The sequence below is a fragment of the Acyrthosiphon pisum genome, chromosome A1 (genome assembly GCF_005508785.2).
Source record: "Acyrthosiphon pisum isolate AL4f chromosome A1, pea_aphid_22Mar2018_4r6ur, whole genome shotgun sequence".
In the NCBI taxonomy this organism is placed as follows: Eukaryota; Metazoa; Arthropoda; class Insecta; order Hemiptera; family Aphididae; genus Acyrthosiphon; species Acyrthosiphon pisum.
Window position 1 is genome coordinate 64232538 of NC_042494.1, and position 19081 is coordinate 64251618.

The following is a 19081-nucleotide window of genomic DNA, read 5'->3' on the forward strand; positions in this document are numbered from 1 at the left end:
ATTTTACTCTGTGCAATAAAGAATTAATTCCCGAATTTATTTTACCAGTTCGGGAATTAATTCTCTAAGTAGGTATAAGGAGTTTTCCAAAATACAATTAGTTCTTCAACTAATAAAAAAATAAGAGCCGACCATAATACACATATTACATAATTTTTTTTATCGTAAAATTATGATTTATGACGATACATTGACATATTTTATACATAATTTTAATAATAACTACACTACAATAGAGGATAGGATTTTCAAAATAATTGCATACGCTTAACCGTTGTAGGTGCCTACCTAAAGTTTTTTTTTTTATATATACAACATATATCTTATATTTCAGTCTTCAGTCATCTCGGTTGGCGTTTGGTTTCCAAGTGTGACATAAAATTGTCAAATTAACTTAGTTAGTAGTGCGAAACTCGCGTAGTCGCGTCCATTCAATTCGTTGAACGTAATTATTCAAAAATAATAAAACACTTCCTGATAGTTTCGTGTAATATTGTAATTTCCTTTATTTCCTACCCGTATATAATAATAATAGGTGGTAGGTACAATTCGTTAAGTTATATTTTACAGATTTTTCGTATATATTTTGTTTTTTTATATTGTTATTCCGTCCAATAAGTCACGTAATCATAATTTTCTTTGTTCGAGTGGTCCGAGTCAGGTACCGGCTATTAAGTATTCTGCAGCGGTAACTTCGGCAACAACAAAAAAAAAATTAATAATCAAAATTTCTCATGATTCAATAATCTGAGAAAAATAAAATATTTTAATGACACGATTTTTCCATTTGGTATATTATGTCATTAAACAGTAGGTATAGGTAGCCAGGTAGGTATAATAATCACTATGGTAATTATTATAATGGTGAACAAAAAAAACCGACCAAAGTCATAGCTCACGCAAAATCAATATTTTCTATTTGATACAGGGTAAACTACCTACCTATATCAGTATGAAAGCGGTTTTCATCGTGTGCATAAAAATTCCACTTTAGGGCTCATGTGTGATTATTTTTATCTACAGCGTACAGGACATAACGCCAAAGCCAATAAACAACGATAAAATTATGTTGATAATAAACAAGTCTAATTCTGATGTTATTATGAACAGAATAATATCTGATAGCATATACTGTTGGTTAGGTACACATAATAGGATTAGATCCATACTCCTATACCGTATGCATATAAACCCGTACCTCTCCAGTTACGGACTCAAATTACCGAAAACAGTACGATGATATTATTATGGTACGTCATGGGTAATAATAATAATAATAATAATTGAATAATCAACGACACGGCGTGATCTAGCGGTGGCGAGCATAACATCAGACGCTCGGGTTAAAAGTTTGTCCGAAAGAAGGGATGACTGTAATATATTTTTCCGAAAATTATTTTTCGGATTACCATCATCGTAATAATAATATTGTTATTTGCCAATAAAACTATATCCACCGCAATGCATTTCTGACAGTTCTCATTTGTCGTTTCGTCTGTAGATAGTAGATGCACTATATTATTATAATAATATTGCATTATATATTATTATTATAATTTAAAAATTTCTGTTTATCATTATTATTATTATTATTATGTCACCGCAGAGGAGTAGAATAACGCCTTCCGACATCATCGTGATGATAACGATGTTATAATACTATTAAATATTAGAAATATTATAATATTATCAACATCAGTGACTTCACACGTGCGAAGACGGCACGTCGGTACTGCAACAATGAAATTCATTTGCGACAGACGCCGCGGGCATTGGGGGGAGGGGGGAGGATAGTAATAATATTATTATACTTGACGTACAGTATAATATGTATTTGTATTGCTCTCCTGCAGCAGTTACCGTATCCTGCTCAGGATTACGGCGAACGAGGACACCCCATCGCTGTTGTGAAGGACGATTTTCAATTACTGTCACGAGTGTCGTCCACCGTGTAGGGCGTTTTGCACTGAACACAAATATATCGGTTCTACGTCGCCGTTCTGATTTTTACGTCAAAACTCCCCTAGGTTATAATAATATGATGCAAAGTTTTTAATTACAGACAGCCAACTCCACTGACCAAGTGACTCTGTGAGTGTAGAAATCTGCAACTGTTTTATAATAATAATAATATGTCTATAGTATTATTGCGATTGTAATAATATTATTATATGATATAACGCGAATGATGGTTCTTCGACAAATCGAGCTGCTTCGATCAAACGAATCGCGCGATTAAAATTTAAAGGTATTAATATTTAGAGGAATACCGCAAAGTGGTTATTTTATGTATTCGAATATTATTATAATGATAACATAGCAGGTACCTAAATGATTAAGAGGACGCTACACCCGCATGTGTTGTCTCCGTCTTACAAATGTACAACATGGAAAAAACCGTTTTGCGCGGGAAAGAACCAAAAAGGCTACAGTCATAACTAAGAAACGAAATTTTCACCACATAAAAAGGAGAACTTTGGCCGTACATCGATGTTTTTATTTCTTTTTTGATATCACTTTTATGAAAAAAGTTCTTACTGTTTCAAAAATCATTATTGTTTGTGTTATACAAATATTAAAATCTTTTTTCTTATAAATTATATCAAAAAAATAAAAACAACGTTGCACAACCAAAGTTCTCCTTCTTAGTGGTGAAAATCTTGTTTTTTAGTTATGATTATAGCCTTTTTGGTTCTTTCCCGCGCAAAACAGTTTTTTCTATGTTGTACATTTGTAAGACGGAGACAACACATGTGGGTGTATAGCGTCCTCTTAAGTACTTTCAATTATGAACGAATGAGATGACGAGTATATGACTTACTGATTCGATTCAAAATAATAGCGAACTAGCAAAATAAAATACGTACCTATATTTATAATGTTATAAATTAAAACCACAAATCAAAGCATAACGTTTTAAGACCGATTTTATGGCGTTTTAACTGTTATACAATCCGGCGAATCTATTATTAAAAATATATTCTAAAATTACTTTAATCGATCCAAATTGGAAAGTTTGTTTTGTCATTTGTTATCCAACAGGTAGTTATTATACGTTATTGTTTGTATGTACATGGTGTATTACTTTTCCTATATAAGTACGCTCTTAATTTCGGTTCGGATCATTTTCACAGTGTCAGTCGTTTTGATCTTCAGTCGGCTTCGAGTTAGCAACCAGTAATCAACTATCCACGTTCAATATAATACAAGTATAATAAAATATAATAATGGACGTCAACACCAAGGTAAATAATATAATACTTTCTTTTGATATACCTATAAAGTTTTATTTTCATCTATATAGTTTTCATTTCGTTTTATATTAACTCGTTTTAAAAATATAAAAATAAATAGATTCTGCTTACCACTGTCTATGTTGTTCTCATGGCGCTCAGATCATTCGGACAATACGGAAACAGATACATCCAGAGAGGGTTCGCTCACGAATTTGACGGATTCGATCAAGGAAAATACACGGGTCACGTTCTCCCGTATTCCCAAACCAATCAGGGTCAGGGTTACAATTTAGGGTGGAACGGGTATCAAGGAGGAAACGTTTTCAATCCGTATCAGAAGCTAGGATATGGATATCAAAACCAAGGATTCGGTGGAGGCCTAGGATTCGCAGACGGTACACAACTATTCGGTGTCCAGCAACCAGCAAATTTTATTGGTAATCAAAGATTTAGGGTATGAATAAAAAATATATTCTCTTTGTAAAAAATACAATTTCAATTAATTATAAGACCTTATAAAAACTGTACACAATTATTATTAGGGTTGGTAATAAAAAAAAATAATAATAATAATAAAATAAATTATTTTTAATTGTTTACAATAAACATAATATATACCTAATAAAAAACGCATTACATTTTTATTTGTCTACAGTGAAGTTATTTTTAAATAATATAATTTTGATTTCGGTTTTCCATTGTTATGTTATACGTTAAATGCAAAGACTCAATAAAAATTAAATGTAATTTTATAATTTGTTCTACCTCATATATCATGATACTTATTTTATATTACATAGTCACATAGATATACATAAATTAAATTATGGAATGTAATAATTAGAATGCTTTACTTTTCTTAGTATTTATGTTTTCCCATCAAAGGCTCGATTCTTCGTCCCTAGGTTCTTTTGTACTATAAATACCACTTTCGTTAGGAGCTTTACTCACTTTTATCGAAAAACGAACTTCTTTTCTGCCATTTGAATTATTGTCTTCTTTTTGATTCAAATCACACACCTTCATCATGAAACCGTCTTCGCTCGGAAACCTAACGTTTATCAAGCCAGACCGTTCAAGAAATAATACGGGTGCGTCATCTGCTAAACATTCGTTCTTTCTAGATCGTCTCAGTCTTTCGATAGAGATTTGACGGCCGTCTGAGACGGAATTCCTAAACCCATGTAAATACAATTCCCTACATTTTTTTCTGAACACTTTATGATAGTATATTAGGACCAACGGAACAAATACGTCAAACAGAATTGGCAGTTTTGACAAGAAGCCATCTAAGATGTCTTCTGGTGCTTCGTTTTCGGCCCAAGGATTGATGTTCGGGTTGCTATAAAGATAAACACTAGACGAAATAAGACTTGGTGTTACAAGAATTGTATAAGATGCAAAAATTAATTTGGACGGTACAAGATCGATTTGGCTTTTTGTTTGGGTGGGTGTCACTAAGACATTGGCCGAATTGGTAGTCGTCGAAGGGCGGGATACAAAAACAAAATAAAATGATATCGACCACGGTATCATAAAACTGAAAACAATCAATAAAGATGGGTAAAACCATCCAGTTGTATTTGCAATGAAACCGCAACGACCCCTGAAAAAAACAAATATTTAAAAATTACTTTTATATTTTAGAATATAACTTTAAATATAAATGTGTGTGCCTATTTAATTTTTTCATTATTTATTTCAATTCTTATTTTGTATAATATGCAACAAATTATCTTAAAAGTCAACTGTTGTAGTTTTTTTATTTCTAAAATTAATTGTTACTCAATTTTCTAGTTCATCAATAATATACATTTATATGTATATATATATATATATATATATATCTATATTATGTATATATATAGATATAAGGTATATAACTCAACTGTATTTATTTAACTTATTTTCAACAGAAATGAGAATAATAATATGATAGAGTTGACAATGTCATTAAATCTGGACAAAATAATTAAATTTAAATAAAGTAATTGAATTTTAATTTGACAAACACTGATTGAAAATCCGCGGAAATAATTTATTTCCACAGAATATCGTTATTTGTAATTCGTTTACAAACGACAAGTTTACCAACTGGGAATTGAAATACTTGACGATGAAATATATTTTTTTCGCATACGTACCTATATGTTTTTATCATTTGTGTGTAGGTAGGTAATTACATTTTCACCGACTTGTGTACAAATATAATATATAGTTATTCGAATCATTAAGTACGGAAATTCAGGAAGTTGAAACTCCATTGTATTCCAGTATTTGTACAAAAAATTTAAAATATGCAGTGATCATTGTTTTAGTGAAACCAGAACCATTGTACAACCATATTGTATATGCACATCAATCGGGTAACATTCGGTGTAATATGCTTTTGTCGTATAAAAATAAATTGGTTATAGTAAATATATGATTAAGTATGTTCAAAGCTTTTTGCACTGTAAAATCAAAAGCATTTAAAAACAAGATAATGTGTATATAGATACCTAAACATTTTCCACTAAACGTAATTTTTGTTTTATATTAATAATTTGTGCTTTTAATAGCATAATAATGGTATACACTTTAAAGTATAAGGCATATAAGTATAAAACTACTATTTACAACATTTAAAATTATGTTCATGGGGCAGCGGTTGGCCCCAGTCATTAACGTGTTCTGAAGTCAAGCATCGGTCGACGTCGCTAGTTCCCGTACGGGTGACCACCTGAGTTTTTAGTAACGAATCCTCGCACATACACGTGTTCCTGAACCAACCATAACCCACCTACGAAATGCTAATGGCCATAGTTGCCAAAACTTAAGTTTAATAAAAAAAAAATTATAAGTATTCATATTATATGATTCGATGATAGATTCCAAAGTGCATTTTTTATAATGTTCATTACGCGTATAAATTTAAACCCCGCTTTATATTACATAGGTATTATAGTATTATTTTAATTACATAATATTATATAGAGAGCATTTTCTCTGCAAACAGCAATAAATTGTAAAATATCGACGTTTATAAGTACCTATTTCTGTTTGCCTGTCGCGATCGTGCCCGCACTCGTATATTTACAACGATATTATACAACATGTTTGTTCAATGTATATCACCTGGTGATTACAGTATAATTTATACAAGAAAACTCTTCTACCCAACCCCTGCAAAAACTCTAAAACTGGCATTATTATTTATACGCGGAATTTAAAATTATTCAATTTTGAAAATATTTGCATATGGTTTTTAATAACCACTTTAGATTTTTAAGAAACGTGTAAACAGAACCTTTCATTTTGATAACAGGTAAGCCAAAAATACCACGAAGTATAGAAATTATGGTTACTTATTAGTTATTAGTAATTTCAATGTAAAAAATTTACAAAATCATGCTTAAAATGAGTGGTTGATGGTAAATTAATTAATTAAGTGGTGTATTTAGGTTTACTGCATAGCTAGTAACAATATATAGTTTTATTACCTCCCCACATTCACAAAATAAAAGTATACCAACAGTATAACTTCAAACTTGTATACTGTTAATTGTTATATAAACAAACATGTTTTCGCGTTTAAGAGTATTAAACAATTTTATTATATTAAGAGTACAATATTATAATTATAAAACAATAAGTGTAGTCATTAACTTAAGTTAATGATTGTGCTTATGTGGTAATATAGAAACCAGTAATCACTGTCGAAAAATATTAAAATAAGTCATTGATAAAGTGATGAACCACTTTAACGTATCGAAAAATGTTTGTTAAGTGTCCCCAATGAATGTTAAAAATGTAAAAGTTCAAAAAATAAATTGTCATTCCAATCGCATGTTGTTTCAAATTATATGCTACTAAGGGCGACGGGTGCAGATAGCATCTCCCTGGACCTAAGCATGTCACTGCACATACCGTTATATCGGTAAAATATACGATTGAACATAGAATATTTTAAGCGACGTTACCACATTTGAACTTAAGTCTTGTAAATTATTTATTTCACGTATATGCTATTTATAATGTATAGGAATTATTACACACGGTATATCTTATATTTTTATGTACACTTATCGAAAATGTTATTGATTAATAATAAATTGGTTCTGTATGGTAAAGTTCCGTTGAAAATATCACAAAGTTAGATTTTTTCCATGATACGATTGATCATTATATAAACGTTACATAAAACTCATTTAAATATTTGTCACCGCTAAGACATTCACAATAATATGGACATAAAGCTGATAAGATGAGTACCTACCTAACTGTAAGTATAATTGCCAAATTATTATAGAAATAATTAGTTTGAGTATAGTGAGTTTTCGATCCTAGCCTGATCGCTTATCAATTATTATTGTTATCAAAAAGTACGTCGCATTATATTATGACCGTGGAATCGTGAAGGTATGAATTCATACTATATAATTGTGTTATCGTAATCATTTTAATTGACATTTTTTCGCATAATATAGTTCAAAATTGTTTAATTTTTTTATGCTCAATAGAAACGGTTTTTTTTTGTTTGTATTTCGTTATATCATTTGATACTTAAGTACCTTACAAATTTGCTCGCGATCGTGTCGTAAAAAGTCTCTTAATGGTCTCAATCATGCAACGACAGCCTGTCGTATATACGTGGGGCGTCGGAATACGTACCTGGACGGGAAATATCGCGTGGTGAACAGCAGCGTGGGCGTGAGTATGACGTACGTGTACATGGAAGGGGCGGCCCACAGGGTGGCAGCGGCCGGCAGGGGCAGCTCGGCGTAGTCGGCCCGGACGAACGTGTTGAGACACGCGAGCGCGGCGAATGTGACCAGCTCGACGGCGGACAGGGCGGCCGTTACGGTGGCCACGCCGCGGCACATGGTGGCCCCGCCGCTGCCGCCGCCCGTCAACAGCTCTCTGGTGGTGGCGTAGTGGCCGACCGCCGCGTCCATGGCGCACTGCAGGCACAGCGCGGACACGAGCACTGCGTACGGCGACCGCAGCCTGTCCGCGGTGACGATGCCCGTCAGCACCATGACGTTGGACGCGATGGCCGCGGACGACAGCGTCAGGTACACCGCGGCCAGCGACACGGATGACGGACGCCACGGTGACACACCGGCTGCCGTGTCGGGCAGTATGGACAGCGTCCCGTTCGGGTTGGCGTACACCACTTTAACGTCCATGTGGCCGCCGCCACCGCTACTGCTGCCACTGCCGCCGCCGCCTCTGCCGCCGCCGCTGCCGTCGAACATAATATGTCCGACGATGGCGGACCGTCTGCGGGCACAAATAAAACAATTTATTCATCGATACCAAGTACAACTATATACGGCCGGTGTTTAAGTCTAGTGTCTGTCGCTGGTTTTAATATACAAGTATTTTGATTAGGTTACGGTTATGTTCCATATTTATGGACAACGAGACCAGAACGTAAGAAATAGTATTCAGCGTATAATTGTAACAATAAGTATATATATTATCTTATGCTTCTACCATATATAGTAATGTAAGATGTTTTTAATATTACATTATGATTTTCAAAATTTAAAATTTCTGTCCTTTTGAATTTTTTTAGAGTTATTACTAGGGCTCGGATTTATATGTAAATGCATATTTTTATCTGCGACATGATAAACTAATTTCGGCAAGTTATAAATCTGTTTCACAATGTTTTTGATAAAACGAGCTATATTTGATTTTACATATTTTTACATATTTTTACATATTTTGTCATAAATACATGTTTTTGCATATTTCACAATTATTCAATTTTTTCTCACATATTTATACAATTATATAGTTTTGATGTCTTTTCTTCAGAGTTAGAATAATTGAAAGGTTATCATGGCTATATATTATATCGACGATCTTTTGAATTTGAAAATTTAAAAGTGCATGTTATTATTAATTGTAATCAAGATAATGAGATAACTATAGATAAATATGCATTTTTTATTACATTTTATTATTAATTATTATTAAGATTTTATGACAATATCGGCGATCTTTTGGATTCGAAAATTTAAAAACGAATGTTAATTAATGTTTGTAATCAATATAATTAGATAAATATACATTTTTTATTACATTTTATTATATTATTAATTATCATTTTTTTTTTCGATAATACATATTTTGAAGTCTTTAGCACATATTTATGTACATATTTTTATTGTATAAATACATATATATCCGAGCCCTGGTTATTACAATTCAACATTTATCATGTAGGTAAAAATATTCAAAATAATAACTGTGTAAATAATATTCTTATGGCTATTGAAATGGAAAATTTACTTTTTTTGAGTGTTTTTAATTTAAAATCTTTTTTTATTTATATCACCTATATTATTGTTCTAACTTCTAATTTATTAAACTTGGAATACGATTTTTAAAAAATCACAAGTTTTGTAGGCAGTAAATAATTTTGTGTGAGTCAAAATATATACAGAGGCAGTGATATTTCTCAGGAAAAAGTGACGCGGTAAGTTTTTTTTTTTTGAGTGGAGTATTTCCGGTTGAAAATGGTGTGGTTACTGAGTGAAGAATTTAGAATAGTGCCAGATGGAACAAATCGACGCGTCAACACAATGTCATCCTAAAATCAAAATATCACATGATAAACTATCACAACTATACAAGGCAAGAATATAATATTTTAAACAAGTTAAATATTAGTTGCTTAATCATTTCTATGTAATAAACGAAAGCATAAATATACTCGTTTAATTAACGAGGAAGTTTTTCAAAAAATGTACTATAGAAAGATTGATTTTATAGAGAAAAAAAATAAATTAAAAACACGAATAATAAAAAAATAATTTAAATACATAATATTATAGTTGGTTAAGTGTGATATTATTTACAAAATATTTAAATTCCTTTTCAAGAATGCATAATATAAAATAATGTTTAAATTTATTGTTAAAATTATACCAATTTGATGAAACACTAAAATTCAAATAAAATAAAATCAAATATTATTTAAAATCATAATATCAATTATTTACTGTTAATAACTTTTATAATGTTTCTTAAAATTGGTAGAGTGAATGCTCAGTGGCCTGTACAATCGTTATTCAGTCTCAGTAACATTCTGTGAAGGTTTGAATGGATATATCATATTATATTCGATTAAATATTGTTTGTTAAAAAGGTTAAAGATAAAAGACGTTCAGAGTTTTAAATTAAATTTTAATTTAAAAGTCTATATTATATTATGTAAGTGGTCCTATAATATACGTATCATACCATTGTAGTACAATGATTGTACCTACTGTATAATTATGTCGTTCTTAACTATTTTTGATTTGATGTCACTTGACATCGTCGTTGTTAATTGCATGTTTTTTATGGGCTTCGCATTTCACCCTAATTCCTCTAATTACAAAACTTGTACTCACATAAAGATATTACATCGTTTGAGTTGGTCGTTTTAAACATTCAGATATAATATACAGAGCGATTTTTTAAGCATGTTCACCCTATTTGTATGCTTAAATTAGGTAGGTACATTCAAATTCAAATTTTTGTAATTTTCATATACACTTGAAGATCATATTTTTGAATTTTTGAGATTTTTGTACCATTCAAGGACCATCTTGTGAATAATAGAAACTTGCCTATCTTTTTCAAATAGGACCCCCTTTTCACTTTTAATTCTTAAGCCGATATTTTTTTTGGAAATATTGATGTACTTAACCAACATTTGAAAGGATTGTTTCTCAGATATATAACTTTTTTAACTAAAGAAATTATGTCCATGGTAACGGGGTTAAGCATAGCGATATGGGGGCTTACATGATTTTAAAAGGCTATTTATTATATTTATTAGTTATTACTATAATATAATATTTTTAAAAAATATCCAAGTTTAATAAATTATACTGTATATAAATATATAATATTACATATAGTTTAAAGTTTTGTAAAACTATTTTTAAGGATTATTATACTAAGTATAAACATTTTAATAACTCAGAAAGGCAGAAACAACTCATTAGAATTTTTATTTAGATACATAAAAAATCATCCACTGAATAATTTGCAGTAAAAAAGGGTGGGGAGTTCTCATTTGTATAATAGACGTTTATATCGTCACAGGACACTACTTTGTGACTTAAAATATCTGAAATATTAAAATATGGTTTTTTAGTATGCTTAAATTTCTAAAAATCAGAATTTGAATAATTAATTTACTAGGTATTAAAGGAAAGCATGCTTAAAAAATCACCGTGTATTTTATACATTTATACCAATATATACAATACAATTAGGTAATTCTATGGAATAGACAAATTTAACAAAAAAATTGTGAATCCATACATTTTATTACATTTTGTATTTTTACCCTTAACCCTTAATATTTTATTAATGTTTATACTGATTTTCAATTACGAAAATATGTATACACTTTTGTGAGTTTGACAACTTTTTCAAAATCTGAACTTCTAACACTATTATAAATAACAGAGGGATTGTATTTTAATATGATATTTTTTATTACTGTAAGATAAACTTAAGAGGAACCGTGGTATATTTAACTCAAGCTTTTAACTTAGAAAAACAATCTTATCAACATAAATAAAGTCAAATATTTAAATTATCTATAAATAGTCAAATTGAGCAATATAAAATATTGAAATATACATTATTACATTATAATATTATTATGTATTTATATCTATACAATTCTAATCTGAATATTTGGTGAAATATCAGGTAGATACTTTAATACGCGTCTATACCTATCGATGGATGTTCGTGTATGAGTTATAACAAAATAACGTGTAGATGTTCATAATAATAATAATAATAATAATAATAATAATAATAATACATGTGCGATATCGGATATACACAGTGGTGGTCAAATTATTTTGTCACGGGGGGAGGGGATATGGCTGTTTCTTAACATGGACTATTTGATAATTAAAAATATTATTTATGGTTATTTGCAGACCTTAAACATTGAAAAATAAGTCATGCTATACCCCTCATCACCCCCATCTCAGTTTCACTACCATTGGATATAAACACCTTCCTACCCAAACAAATACAAACATTTATGTTTGATTATGTTTGAAATTACTGTTTGATAATAATTCATAAATAATATGGTGTGGACTGTGGAAATATACGTGACTGTGGAATAGCTGAGTAATATATAATACATCCACAAAGCAATAAATTTACAATTTAAACAAAATATATTATATTACAGCTAGTATGCAATAATTTATATAAATCAAAGTACTAATACCACATATTATAATGTTTGAATTTACACGACATAAACGACTATTCAATTTGAATTTCAAAAATATTCTAGATCTATAAATTCTACTTTGTTCTAAACAGTGCTAAATTAAATATAGGTACGTGCAAATTAGCGTTGTATACCTTTTGCCGTCGTATGTTATAACTTATAATAGTTATATAATATGATAATATTTGGTCTCTTTAATTATATTCCTAAGTTTATCATGCCTACACATTTTTTAATAATGGTGATCTCTCAAAATTCCGAAGATGGTAATTATTTACATTATTATGGCAATTTAGTATAGGTATAGTTTTATATTATTTAATTGATAAAACTAATAATCAACATTTGTAATCGTTAATTCTGACATATATACACTTCATAGCCCATAGGTACTTACGTTCGACAAATAATGTATAGGTACCTACGTGTAACGAATAACGTCATAACGATAACGGTCAACATCTCCTTTACGGTTTAGGTCTTACTTATTTTCTTCTCTTTTTTTTTTTATCAAACTTAGATCTTATACTAATGCCGATGCTTTTGCATCGACTTAAAAAAGTCTTAAAAGGTAGTTTTCAAAGTTTACGCAGTGAAATTCGGTTTTCTTTGCAGGGTTACACTGACACACACACACACACACACACACACACACACACACACGAATATTTGCCAACCAACATATAAAATATATACGCAAAGTCGCAAACAAACTAATGTCATTAGTAAGGTCTTTGGAAAAAAAATAATGGAATACCTACAAGTAAAACCAACAACCGTGGAGTTTATAATTTAAATAAACCGGCATGACACCATCGCCCACCGCGGCATATTTAGCAATGTCTGAAACTGTTTAAATATTGTACAAGACACGCAAAAGTAAGTAGGTGCCCACCGAAATTGTTCATTATAATATGTACTATGTGCATTTAAATAATAATAAAAGGAAAGCGTTAACAATAAAATCTACACGGATGGTCATTATACGTGTATAGTTGAGTTATATACCTAGGTCGAATGAATAAAATAATAGTATACGATTTTTAATTTTAGATTAAAATGTATTTACTCGTGTTCAGTTCGCTTATAATTGTGTTATTGTTAAAATATTTTCGTTGTACGAGGTAATTATATTGTCAGGTGTGCGAGTATAATATTATTATGTACGCACACCGTATTCGTCCCCGCACGTTTCAAAAAGTGGTTATTTTTCAAGTTTAATATTATTATTATGTAGACAGTACTGCAGGCAAGATATGTATATACCGTGTACAACAAAAAATTTTTGTGTCATATGAAAATATTTATTTTTTTTTATAAATATAAGGATTAGGCGCAAAGGGGTAGAGAAATGGCATGTTTTCGTATTCATTGAATTCCTAACCTACCTACCTACGTTTTTTTTTCATCCTCGATCCTCTTATAATATTATAATATTTTACCTTTTGGACGACACTCACATATAGTACCTATACGCGTATATAGTCGCCATAAAAGCAGACCCTAGCAACATTTATCAGACACACAATTACAGGTAAACCGTGAATATAATCCGTAGCCGCCCCTAGCTGAGATCGTTTGTGTGTGTAATGTTTAAAATATTTCCACCTACCCGAACTGCTATTGTACTGCCGCTGCAGGTGTAGCTACATCGAGGCTGTGGTGGCCTGACCGAGAATAATTGAAAAATATCATAATGCCGACGTCTTTCTGCAGTGTTATAGTATGTTACACTGGCGTGTAACATACTAATATTAAATAATATTTTGAACCCGAATAAGTATATTACTATATTACTAAAGCATTTCGGGTTTATCATGTGAAATTGTGAACGTGAATATCCGATCTTTAAGTATATATTATATACGGACAAAATATTATTATCATTATAATATGTAAAACTGTTGTTTGTTGTTATAAGTTCAAAACTTATAAATTATATTTTATACTTAATAAAACGCGCCGAGATGATGGTGTGAACAAAAAATACTGAGGAAAATATTAAATGTATATTTTATACATAAATATATTATATCTAAATTGATGGACAAAAAAACTATAATGTGTGTTGTACGAATTAAAGTTTCACTAAAACATGATTTTCTTTTTAAAAACTTTTTTATACAACTACAATAAAACTTGTGTTCACAAACCCAAAATATTTTTCTATCTTTATTTGCAAACACATTTGCGTATAAGTATCTAGACCATAATAATACAGTCTAAGCTTTAAACTTTATTTAAAGTCTTATTATTTTTATTTTATTCAATTGTAAGACAGTAAATATTCAATCAAATAAATACAACATTTTTTTTTCAGTGAGGTTTCCCTTATTGATTATTGTACATATTTTTTTAAAATAACTAATGTTTAAAATTATAAATTAAAACAAATATCTTTTTTTTTTGTTGTTAAAAGAATTTTTATCTGTTACAAGGTAGAACAATGAGAACAATTGATGGAATAATTAAAATTAAAATATATATATAAACAAGGCTAGCATTAACTACCTAGGTAGTTACTTTTTGATTTTCATTAACTTAACTATTAACTTACTAGATTTAATTTTTAATTAACGTGATTAATTTTTCATTTTAAGAAGTAAGTTAAGTTAAGTAATTTTGTTTTTAATTTTATTACATTTCACTATCTCAGTCTATTTCATTTTCATGTCAAAAAATATTTACCGTGTTTAAACTGTTTAAAGTTAAAAATGTTATATTTGTCCAATCCAACTTATACGGAAATACTGTATAAAGTATAAAGTATAAACACTATAATACAGCCTATAATTTAGTTTTGGATTGGCAAAAAATAAAGTACTTACGCAAGCATTGTATAAAAAAATTGTTTAACTTAATAAAAAGTGTGTATTAACTTATAACTTTTAACTTTTTGGTATTGGTGCATATTAACTTAACTTAACTGAGTTGCAAAAAAATCATTAACTTGCCCAGTCTTGAATATAAATAAAATTACAGATTAGACAGAATTTAAAGGCCTTCCCGTGAAGGTATTACGACATGATAAAATGAGTTAGGGTAGCAGGTCATGAGTTGTGACACACGACACCACTGCTTATCAAAAAACGAATATCTTAGTAAAAAAATTCCAAATATTCCAAATATTTCTCAGTGTGAAAGTCTGAATAATAGGGCGTAATGTGTTAGCGCTGCAGACCCTAATTTGTACCTAGAACACCATTTTTTGCATTCCTTCGGAGGATTAAACTACATTATTGGGAAAAAAAATTTAATAATATTGATACCAAATAATAACAAATTCAAAATCCGCACCTCGAATCTCAAACGCAATTGTATAATATATGGGTATATCTACGTGAAAATACTAGCGAGTGGGAAATCGCGATATTTTCCATCGCCGATCAATTTAAATGAAAAACGTGGCTGTTATCAATTATTATTGTAATATTATTATAATATAATAGTATTTAATATTTATGATGAATAAGCCATTATACTTGCAAGCTTCATTAATTCAAGTCCAACGAGACAGTTTTCCGAAGATTACGACCTGAGGGTGGCGTGACAAGACAAGACGCACATTATATTATATTTTCAATTTTGTATACAAATTACAATTTAAGTTATTTTTCAGGAATTTATATATAGTTATTCATACGTTTCTGCAGCCATTAAATTGACGTTATTAAGAATTTATTGAATTTACATAATATATTATAATATGAGTGATCTAGAATGTGTAGATAAATAAATTCGTAAAATCCAAGTTAAACCTTGATAAAACAGCAGCGTAAATGCGTAGGTAATTCCATTGATTATGAATACTAAAATTAGTACCTATTCATAATCAATGGTAATACGATATATATTGAATGGAGATTTTTAGATATTCATTTTCTTCTATACCTACAAATTTCCAATTTTTTTATGGAAATGTATTATAATTATTTAACTAGGTAACAATTTATGATATGTGACATGGCTTGGCGCATTGGCTGCTATCAGTCACGCAATGTGACTGTGAGTAAGTAACGTCCGCTACTACTAGTTCCCGGATGGATGACCACCCGGATTCGTAGTAGTCAAAACCTTGCCACACATACACGTATTGATTACCTACCTTAACAACCTTACCGCGTACCAAACCTACCAATTATAGTCCATAATCCCTACAATAGCGAATGGCCATAGTTGTCGCCACTTGGCGGACTCAAGTTCAAAACAAATGTATGATAATATGTTATATACTTTTTATTTTGAATACACGATCTGAACTTGCTGGTATAATCACAACAAATCAAAAATTATATAAAATATACAAAACAGTAAAATGTTGAAATTGTTAAAATTTTGTGATTTCAGTTCAATAATAACATTTATCACACTAAAATAGAAAAGTGAAATTATCTTAAGGATTTGATTGATTACCTATTTAGAGTTGGTAATGACTAATGAGTAATGACAATTATTAATAACAAAATAATAGAATAATTATTCTAAAAACAATTTAGGAATCATTAACAATTACAATTATTATAATTGTTAATTAATATTTTTTTTATTGTTTACTAACAATAGTAACAACTAAATATGAACATATACATAATTATATAGTGTATACTTGCTATAGTATTATAGTACAGAATCTGTTGATCAGATTACATCGGTTAATAGAAGCATTAATTGTATTTACGATGGAATCTTCTAAAAGAGGTAAATATGAAATTACATACATTTTATATAATAATTTTATAATATGACAAAACATTTTTATATTATTTAGGTACCGGTTAAAAAAAACACATTATATGCCTTATCTCAATCTATAATAAAATATGGTTTTATCGTTTTATGGTCTGAGGAAGAGCTGCAAATTTAAATAAATTGCATACAAGTAGCACATATAACCTATAAACTAAAAATATTTCAGTAAATTCAAAAACCTAGACTTTTTTGAAGTAAACTTTTATACTCCAAAAATAAAATATTAGACCTATATTTAACCTATTACCTAACCTAACAAGTTATCCAAAGATATAAAACGAGATATGAAAATTTAATATTTCCAAAAACTAGTCCTTACATCAAAATACTAAAATAGCTCTTTATGATAACTGATATGCAACTAATCAAAAAGCTTCCGATACATAAAAAATGTCTAATATTTCTTATTTTCAAATTATTAGTATAGAGATGGTTATTTACAAATTAAGTAGGTAATTAATTAAACTTATAAAACTAATAATTATCTTACCTATATCATACATTATATTAAATATTATTAACTCTATTAGATATTAATTTATGTTGTACCTATACCGTACGTTTATTAAATTAAGGATTATCTATTTTTATAATCTATATATTTTTTTTAGAGACTTTATCCTATCAAACAATAGGATATTATCCTTGGAGATATATTATAGAAGTGTAATCATAATAATACATACAGTATGTAAATGAGGGTACGGATTAAATAAACAAATTGTTATTATTTAAAATAATTGTTTGACTTACTTCGCTTAATTAGAATTGTTCTCGTTGTAATTCAATCACATATGGATGATTCGCGTGATAATGCACCGAAATGCATATTATATGTTGGAGCATATTTATGAAAATGCTGAAAATATTCCTGGGGTTCTGTTTAAGCTGTATGTTGCCAATAGAAACCATGTAGACAACTATAGCTTGTAACCTTGTTGTATGAAATTTAATCGATAGTCTAATAACCCGGCCAAAGCTATGCCATAGACAAATTGAGCTAACCTGAGTTAAACGAATGACTTTTTGTACTGTAAAAACAATATATTATAACTTATAAGGTATTACGGTGGAATTATACAAATAATGGTATGAATTTAAAAAGTGTATTCGATTATTGGATTATATATATTATTAGATAGAACGTTGGGCGTTCAATTCGAAAAAAATATATCACTCAAATATAGTTAGCTAAATAAACTCTGTAAGGATGATTATTATGTTAAGCAAAATAACCATAATATGTATCTGGGTATAAAACATAGTATAACATTTATAAAATACCTTAAATAACTATTAAGTTTGGATCAATATTCTGATTGAAATACCTTAATTAAAGTACATGCAGAATGCAGTGCAAAATTACTAAAATATTCAAACAAAAAAAATAATAATATTTACGGGTCATGAAGGCTAAATCACTGTATAATGAAAATGAGTAAACAATAAACGTTAGAAAAAAATCGAAGGTACCTACTTAGTATCTATATTCTATACACTACTAATAAATAATAAATTACATTTATAATTATATTCTAAATTCTAATATTCTAGAGTTCTACACTATGACATCGGAGTGCAGCCATTCTATATAGTTTATTAAATGCAATTGCGTGAATAAATGTCATATATAGTACTATATTATTAAGTTTATAGTATTCATACTTTTTTGTACCTAATTATTTTTTCTGAAATCTATAATAATTTGTTCACTTTATATCATTAAAATAGACACATAAATATTTCTGATTAATTTTTCATAATAAAAAGTATTTCGTAGTTTCTTAACATTCAGTTTCTGAGTCGAATAATGGAAGCTATTACCTATATAAATGTAGTA

General features: G+C 29.4%; 1 protein-coding gene across 1 annotated transcript; it reads right to left on the bottom strand.

The window, feature by feature from the left end:
- Nucleotides 1–3867: 3867 nt before the first annotated feature.
- LOC100571075 lies at nt 3868–18781 on the bottom strand. Its single transcript, XM_008181962.3, has 3 exons — nt 17995–18781; nt 7890–8501; nt 3868–4842 (listed from the first exon to the last, which is right to left on the bottom strand). The coding sequence occupies exons 2-3, from the start codon at nt 8474–8476 to the stop codon at nt 4116–4118; spliced, it is 1314 nt and encodes a 437-aa protein (XP_008180184.2). The 5' UTR covers nt 8477–8501; nt 17995–18781; the 3' UTR covers nt 3868–4115.
- Between the last annotated feature and the right edge of the window lie 300 nt (nt 18782–19081).